The 8,448-nt window shown below is 45.4% G+C and overlaps 1 protein-coding gene across 2 annotated transcripts in view; it reads left to right on the top strand.

Annotated features, from left to right (window-relative positions):
* The first annotated feature begins 2,471 nt into the window (after positions 1–2,471).
* The window catches only part of STK26 (serine/threonine kinase 26), a 32,141-nt gene continuing 26,164 nt past the window's right edge, over positions 2,472–8,448 (top strand). Inside the window, exons 1-2 of one of the 2 annotated variants that reach the window (XM_075763197.1) lie at positions 2,472–2,782; positions 2,889–3,004. In XM_075763197.1, the coding sequence (XP_075619312.1) occupies positions 2,963–3,004 (42 nt within the window). In that variant the 5' untranslated portion in view covers positions 2,472–2,782; positions 2,889–2,962. Of the gene's footprint in view, positions 2,783–2,888; positions 3,005–8,001; positions 8,147–8,448 lie in introns of those variants that run through there. The other variant, XM_075763198.1, reaches the window with a different exon arrangement.

The following is an 8,448-nucleotide window of genomic DNA, read 5'->3' as shown; positions in this document are numbered from 1 at the left end:
TGACTTTCTTAATGCACAAATTAGAACTTGCTAATTACAGAGTGGCATACAATATTACAACCCTTTTCTTAGATGTTATGGTGCCAGCCTACCTCACTTCACAGCCTGGCTCGATGATTCAAGTCATTACGTGACCGGTTGGCTGATTACTTAAGATTCCCTGACAGATTTTCCTCCTTGGCTTCACTCACCATATCATCCCAGGGCTTTCTGAGCAAGTATGGCACAAACAAGTGTTCCTTTTTCGCTGAACATTTCACTTTGTTTTGTTGTCACTGCAGTTCTCTTGGCCAATCTGCCATGAGTGGGAGACAACCATAGATATAATTACTGGGGAGAATACCTTATCACATGCATAGCAATTGTCCTGCTCTTAGTCTATTAAATACATTTGTTACAGTCCCTTTCATGTTATATTAAGTTGTATGCAAGCCAGAAACGCATAAAAGACCAAAAGTCTCAGTATATGGCCTCAAAACAGGAAGCGTGGATTGGCAATTGGTACTCTCTCTGATACAAAGTGAACAGGTGCCTTCAAGAGGAAATATATGATGGAGAGTATAAAATCCAGACAAGGCTGAGGTAACCTGTTAGTGGGATTCTGGGGAGAAAAACCAAGGTAACAGATGGATAGAAAAAGAAAAGCAGAGCCTCAGAGCTAGAAGAGGAACAGAGGGATGGTGATGTATTAGCAGCGTGACACAAAAATCCTCATGTTTCATTTGTCAGGATTTTTTCAGGGGTCATGTTCTAAAGGTCATTAAAAGGTAAAAGGAGAAGTGATTTAAGTATGTTTGAGCAGAATGAACAGGGCAGGACTCAGAAGTTCCATGCGTAGATGCTCATTCATTTATTTACTGATCCACTGTACATAATTAAGAAAGCTTTTCAGCAGTAGAAATCGCCCTTTCTTCCCAAAGGTTTATTAATCAAAAACATTTTTTAATTTAAGTATACAGTATAAACTTTCAGAAAATACTTACCTTAAATATTCCACCCATTACACTCAAGCCCTTATGGGCTCCTACGTAACTTAGACGTGTAACTATCACATAGAAGCCTTTTAAAGTCATGTTATTTTTTAAAAGGTGCAGAAGAAAGTAAATATTTTAATAACAGTAAAGTCTTAACAAACTAGAGTTGGAAAAAGTTGGGGAAAAAAAATATTCCAGCATGAGCCATGAGCCTGTCCTTAACTAACATCACTGTTTGTTTTTTGGTTCAAACCACAGTGAGTTAAGGATGGAAAGACTGCCTAACTTTTAAATTCTTGGCTTTAGCCTGTTTTAACACAACCTTACCTTAAACAGAGGTGTTTTGTGTTCCTTGCCAATATTGCAATATTTCTCCAAGTCATAAAGGAGGGAGACCGACATCCATCACATCCTTTACTAAGGGACCCACCCTCTGAACAGGACTCACCCTCTGATATGGCCAACAATCCAACATCTCCAGCTTACCTTACGTTTTCTTGGCTTTTAGACCTATCAACCTGTGAATTTGAGGGAAGTCCTTGCATACTCACGAGGATATTTGTGACAGGCCCATGTGATTTCTACATTGCTGCCCAGAGGTGTGAGGGCAAGACCAGTGTCATAAAAGATCTCATTTCCAGCTTTGCTTAAGTAACTGGCAAAACTTTGATGTATAGGAATGTGAATCACACACCCGAATAGGTGACTCATGTATGAATGGGAAAAATGTCACCCGAAAACACTGTTATTTTTCTCTTCCCCAGGCCCTGCAGAACGTGAGGGGCAGCCCACCCCACTGGGGAAGAAGGCGGCGGTGTGGGACAGAAACGTGCATTGGGAGGGTCCCGTGGCAGCTGGGGCAGGGTGGTGGGGAGCCAGCCTGGGTGGGCAATCGTCCTGGGGAGGCAAGCACACCAACCACCCCAGACTGGGAGCGGAACCCCCACAGCTGCACCAGGCTTGCCCACACTACCTCCGCAGAGGCTGGCTGCCAGGAGCGCCCCCGAGATGAGAAGACACCACCTCTTTGTGTCACAAAGCCAAATAAAACCCATAAAATACCCACTTGGTTATTTGCACCTATGTGTCTGGGGCACAGGAGCTCGGTGTGCGGTGGTGACTGCGTGTTTGGGGCACAAGGAGCTGAGGCCGTGCGTCTGGGGGTACGGGTGCTGTGACAGTGCGTGTGGGAGGACAGGCCCTGTCACGGCCTGCCTGGGGGGACCGGACCCTGTGTCAATGTACCCGCGGGGTCCAGGCCGGTGTGACACCGCGTTCAGGGGCCCTGGCCGGTGCGGCAGCGTCCGTCAGGCCCAGGGCGCCGCGCAACGTTGCGAGCTGCCCCGTCCCCCAGCCCGGCCCGGGGCTGAGCGATCGCCAGCCCTGAGGGCCCGCCGCGGCCCCTCCCTCCGACCGCCGGTGCTTGCCGGGCGGCCCCAGGCAGCCGAGGAGGCGGGGGCAGCTGACGCCAGGGCCCGTGCGGCGGCGGTGGCGGCGGCTCCGCCCCGTGAGGCCGGAGCTGAGACGGAAGAAGCCGCCGCCGCACAGCAGCCACCGTCTCCTGCCGGAGCTCGACATGGCGCTGTGAACCCAGCCCCGGCCGTGCCGAGAGCCGCCACCCCGCGTGCCTCTCCGGGGGGCCCCGAGCAGCCGCCCCCGCGCCGGGAGCGGTGAGGGGGGCATGGGCAGGGCGAGCGGCGCCAGCCGGCAGGGCCGCTGCTAGGAGGCCGGCGGGCATGGGAGAGCGGCGTTAGGGACCCCCTTCCCGCCTGCGTCGCGCAGCTCGGCCCCAGCCCCGCGGCCGCGAGGTGAGCCGGCGGCGGGCGGGGGCTGCAGGACAGGGCGGGCCGCGGGGAGGGAAGGAGGGAGCGCGGCCCGCGCTAAAGCCGCCTCCCCGCCGCTTTGTCCTTCTAGGCCCCGCCGCCGCCCAGGAGCAGGGAGGCCGAGAGAGGGGAGCAGCGGGCGGCGCCCGGCCGCCGCAGCCCGCCATGGCCCACTCGCCCGTGGCGGTGCAAGTGCCCGGCATGCAGGTGAGCTCCGCGCCGCGCCGGCCCCAAAATGGAGGCGATGGGCCCGGGCTCGGCCCTTGCTCCGGAAGCGGCGCTTGCGGCCGCACCGGGCGGAGGCCGCTGCTGGGGCGCAGGGTCCGGGGGGCCGCGGGTGGGCGAAGCGGGGCGGGCGGCGCGGCCTGGCCGCAGAGGGGCCGCGGAAAGGCCTCACTCGGCCTAGGGAGGAGTGCGGGCCGGAGCTCTTGCCGAGGGAGGGAGGGAGGGAGAGGAGTGCTGAGGTAACGGGAGGCCCTGGAGGGGCCCCGTTCCCTCAGCGTGCCCTGGCGCGGGGGGGGGGGGGGGGGGGGGGTGTGCGTACCTGCAGCCAGCCCCTCGGAGGCGAAGGGTTTCCCCTCCCTTCCCCCTTTGTTCAGGGTTGGCTGCGCTGCATCCAGGGGCACGTAAGAGCTTCTAAAACTGATTAAAGGCGAAATGAAGTTAATCGTAGGGTGTGTGGGTGTGCTGTAAATGACATATCAGGCTCGCTGGCAAGCGTACCTCCTGCAGGACTTCCCCACCAATATGCGCTTGGCACTGGGCCTGTACCGCACCTTCTCCGAGGACCTTGCGATTAATGGAAAGGTGGCAAACGTGAGGTCCGGTGGTGACAGCACAGCAGCCAGCTCGCTGTGGGAGCCGTCATCGCTCAGAAATTTACACCTCTCCTCGGCTGGGAATGAAACCTGGTGTCATTTGTGTGTGTAGTAGTATTTGCTTAGAAAACAGCAAGCTCGTATGTTACTGATTTTCATAGGAAAGGTAGAATGCCTCTGACTCTCTGTTCTTACTCTGCTGGACAGTCTAATACACGTTTGGTCAGAGATCTTTACCAAATGTAAAGGAGCTGAAGACCAAACTCATTTCAGTGTTGATTTTTGCTTGTCAGACACTGGCAGCCCAAGTCAGTGTTTTGAGCTTTCTCTTAACTTCCAGGATAGTCATGCCTGTATAATATTGGAGGCTTTTTCAGTTCAAATAACATAGAAGCCTTTATGATACATCTCTGTGTATGTAAGATGTACAGTAAAGAGTTCAGGAGGTTTCAGAACAGAGAGTTAAAATTTCTCCTGGTCAGGTATCTTCATCACTTTTAGAAATGTAGATTTGATGTAGAAAGAGTATTTATATATCAGTTTAGGCCAGTTACAATACCAAGGTTTGGTTTACCTTTCTGATTTCTAATAATTTGTAGGCTTTCTGAAATTAGTTAAATTGTCATCCACTGACTTTTTGTTGGTGTGAGAAGGAGATAAACTGCATTTACTAAGCCTCCTTGTTCCATTAATATGTCAGGGTTATTGTTGTATTGGTACATCCTAGTGAAATGTTGTGATAAAAGATTGAGAGGCTTTAGCCTGAGCTGCTTCTGTCTTTTGTGTGTTTGTATTTGGGAGACTTCTATTTGAAAATCCAAGATTGTCAATTTCTTATTTTTATCTGTTTGGTGTTCTATTTTTCAGTAGCTGCCCTGTCATCACAAAAGGACCTTGAAACTATTTAAGGTCCTGTTTTCCATTGTTAAACCAATACGCTTTATGTAATAGCGTACTTAGTTCCACTAGTATTGTTGTTAATTTAACCCAGACCCCTTAATATCTGTAGGTTTAAAGCATTTTTTAAACTTAGATATGTACAGCTGCATAGAATTAAAATATATTTTTCCCTTGGTGACTTTTTTTTTTTGATGAAGACTATTACACAAGTCCTGAAAGTCTTAGAATACAAAGAAATAGAATTTGGTGCAAAATTATTGCTCACTCTTCTTTTAGAAGAGTTATAATACAGGGTTTTTTAATTTAAAAAATTAAGAGTGTGGTAGTCAGAGGTATAAGGGTTGCTTCTTTTGTTTTTGTTTTTTTTAACCTTTCTGAACTATTCCGTAAGGATCATCCAAGTGATGATAAAAGCATCCCTGCTTCTGCTGTGTTAAAGTAAATGCATGGTAATTGACTGAAGAAGGAATAAACAGGTTCTTCTGTGATGGAAGAAGATCTTATGTTAAAACTGTCACTGTGGGAGAGTGCCTGTAATGTCAAGCCCCTTGTTTTGTGGTCTGTGTTGATGGAAGCATTTTGTTGAATTTAATAGTTGGAAGCTGAATTTGCCAGAGAATGCGTTACAGGTTTGAAGTTTTCACTTCTATTGTAATTTTATACTTTCCCTCCCATGTCATGATACAAAAAAAGTATCAACAAAAATCCAGAAAGAATGTATTATGTAATTCTCGTACTCCAGAAAGAAGACTTGACAGTTTATCACCAAAGTATAACAGAAGCTTTTTTGACTGTTTTAAGATCTTTCGTCTTGTGAAGAGTCAGGTTCCCTTTAAAAAAATCCGAATGTGGAAAATGAAAGAAAGTCACAAAGAGTTATATTAGTGAACTTTCAGTACTCTGGCAGCAAAGGAAGACCCAGAGGTAGTGTTACCTGTTGTCCTTAGTAGTAGTTACAGAACCATTTATTTATGTAGTGGTTGTGTTCTGTTTAACCTGTCTTGTGTCCCTAACAAAACCAAATTTTATGCCCAACAATGCAAACAACTTCCTAAACACATTAATTTTCCTCACTCCTTTGGAAAGCCTCCACTTGATCCAATTGTATGATGTTAACTCATCCAGCTGCCAAACTTCTAAGCCCATTCAATAAAATCAAAGTACTCAGTGAATGTGTAAAATGAGTGCTCTGAAGTTGATACATCAAATTATGGCACTTTATACAAAATCTAGAAGGAAAAATGAAAGGTTGATGTAGCTGTGTGAGCATAAATAAGGTGTTCTGGTTACATGAAGCACAGTTTGCAATGAGTTTGAATGTCAGGTTGGAGTTTTTATTCAGTAATTTACAATTTGTTCCTTTTTCTAATAGGATAGAAATACTCAAACTAGTTCTTAATCTGGAATGCTTTGAGATCTCACAGTGAGAAACCTGTCCACTGGCACTATCTTCAAGGAATCCAGTTGAACTCAGAGAGCATTTCTGGATATGACTTGGAAGAGAGATGTTAGAGCCTAGTCTTTTACCAACCCAGGACCTGTACTGAAAACAGAGCTGGGGTGAAGGTATTGGACCCGTTATTAGTAGTCCTACACTATGTACTGCTTTTCTCTTGCCCAGCAGCCAGGATGCATAGTTTAGAGTTATGTTTGTTTTAAGTGATCAGAAAGTTTAAAGTATGTCAGTCATTTCAGATTGATGCATTTCGGATGAGCTTATGTTACTGGCAGTATCTCATACAGTACTCCAAAACCTCTTTACAAATAAAAGAGGCTGGAAACTGTTAACTTACAAGTGAGTAACGATTAACCTTTCTAAGGTGGACAGTGAGGAAATTTTTCTGTCTGTCAGCGTCCTAAATTTCCAAACTAGTCTGTAAACGTCAGCAATGGAGCATCACTCAAGTAAAAAAAGCCTTTTTTAGCTGGTAGAGTTTTTATGTATAAACTTTTCCTATTCTAATTTGTTGTGCAAAATCTTAAGTCTCTGAAATACTCCTTCATTAACTGATGGAAATGTTGATTCTTGTCATTTGCGTTTCTTGTCAGCATGCATGTCTTTGGGACTTTATTTCTCTTTATCTCTGCTATCCTACTCATCTAAACACTTGTTTTCTTTCTCATGGCGTTGTTGATATCTCCTGATCCTGTATGGCAGTAGTCTTGAGTGCAGCCAGAAAGGTTGTTTAGACCTGATCTCCATCTGTTTTTACTGGCATTCAGACTATCTTGCAATAAAGAACCTAACTTCCTCTAAAAACAGAGCAATGAGAAGCATGTGACCTGTCAGCCGGTGTACTCTGATTCACAATTGAAGGATTGCTTGCTTAAATGCAAACTTGGATGTAAAGGTGAGCTTTGCTCCCTGTGCTGCCACCGAACAGACTGGCTGTAGGGTGCTGTTTGCTGAACAACCTAAGTGTGGCAGCTGGAGAGTCTGTCCCTGCAGGATGCTCAGGGGCAGATCAGTTAGAGTCTAGTTATTGGATGGGTACAGAAAGATTAAAGGAGAGGTAGCATTTAATTTTGGAAGTGGTCTTTTTCGTAGACCAAGAAAAAACACATTTTCTCTTGAATTAGTGCACCTGTAGAAATAGGTTCTTTGTGTGGTGCCTAAAGCTAGTCTGAAGTCTGTAAGATTTATAGTAAGCCTTATGCATTGTGGCTACAAGAATATGACCTCTGTTAAGAGCAAGCAGTTCTCTGTCAAATGCTTAAATGTTTAGAGGGTGGACATTGGAGGAACTTAAACCTTTGAAAAAAGATCCATTCAAGGATCTGGTAACTCATTCCTCTTCTAGGAACTGAGCTGCATCCTGATGGTTCCACAGTGAGTTTGAAAAGGCTTTAAGCTCTTATTATTTAGAGACAAGACTTCCTTAAAGGAAAGTCTGGCGCTTGCAGGACACCAGGAGACTTCCACAGTGCCTAGAAAACAGGGATTTCTTATGATTAAGTTAGGATGGAGTCCAGTGTTTTGCTGATGAATACCTTGTCCGATACCAGTTCCTTGATTTGTACTTTGAGCCATAGTGTAGGCAGACTGCAGGAAGATAGTGTTTTAAGACCTGTGGAGAAAATGCCTCTTTGCTACTTGAAGCAGATATGCATCAAAATATTTGTGGAATTCAACACTGCGGTTGTTCCTTTCCTAGTCGTGCTTGATGTACAAGCTGTATCATACTTAATAGTAGCCTGCTAACTCAGCTCAGGCTTTATTAGCCGAACTTGGTTCTTCCATCTTGTGCATTGTGATAAGTTAGTCTGATGACAAAGAAAAATAGGGCTCAGTCATACTTGTACTTGTCTTACTCCTATCAAAGGAGGAGGATAGAGCGAGCTCTGGAAAGTGGTATGTGGGAGCTGTGTATGTATATAATCAGCTGGAATTCAGCAGATGCTTTTATTTGGCTTAGAAGAAAAAATCCACGGTAGTCTTTTACTAGTATTTTTTTGTGCAGGTTTTAGTTTTATACACACATTAAGTGCACTGACCTGGAATTCAGAGGCAAATCTGCTGAAGCTGCAGAGAGCACATAAAACAAACTCAACTCATCTCACCTTAATCTCTCTGCTGTTCTGTACCATCATATACTCTCAGTTTTGGGCAGAGGATAATTTCCCCCAAAAGGTAAAAACATTGCCTCTGAAAAAATACTTTTAAGTTAAAAATATGTAATTGTTACTTTATTCTGTAGTGGGGTTTTTTTCTATTGAATTTAACATTGAAAAGATTCACACTGGCTGTTTTTGAACGCCAGTGTCTTATTGTCATGCTTTACAAGTCCTGATGAAGTTTTCTTTTTCTCTTCTTCTTTTCCTCAAAAATGAGAATATATAGCAAATAGTAGCTCAGTAAAGTATTGCAAGTTGTCATTTAAAAAAAAACAAAACCAAATTATTTAGATTATTATTTTGAGGGGAGGATTGTTT

This window comes from Balearica regulorum, chromosome 11 (genome assembly GCF_011004875.1).
Source record: "Balearica regulorum gibbericeps isolate bBalReg1 chromosome 11, bBalReg1.pri, whole genome shotgun sequence".
Taxonomy (NCBI): domain Eukaryota; kingdom Metazoa; phylum Chordata; class Aves; order Gruiformes; family Gruidae; genus Balearica; species Balearica regulorum.
This window is presented reverse-complemented; position numbering and strand designations above follow the sequence as displayed.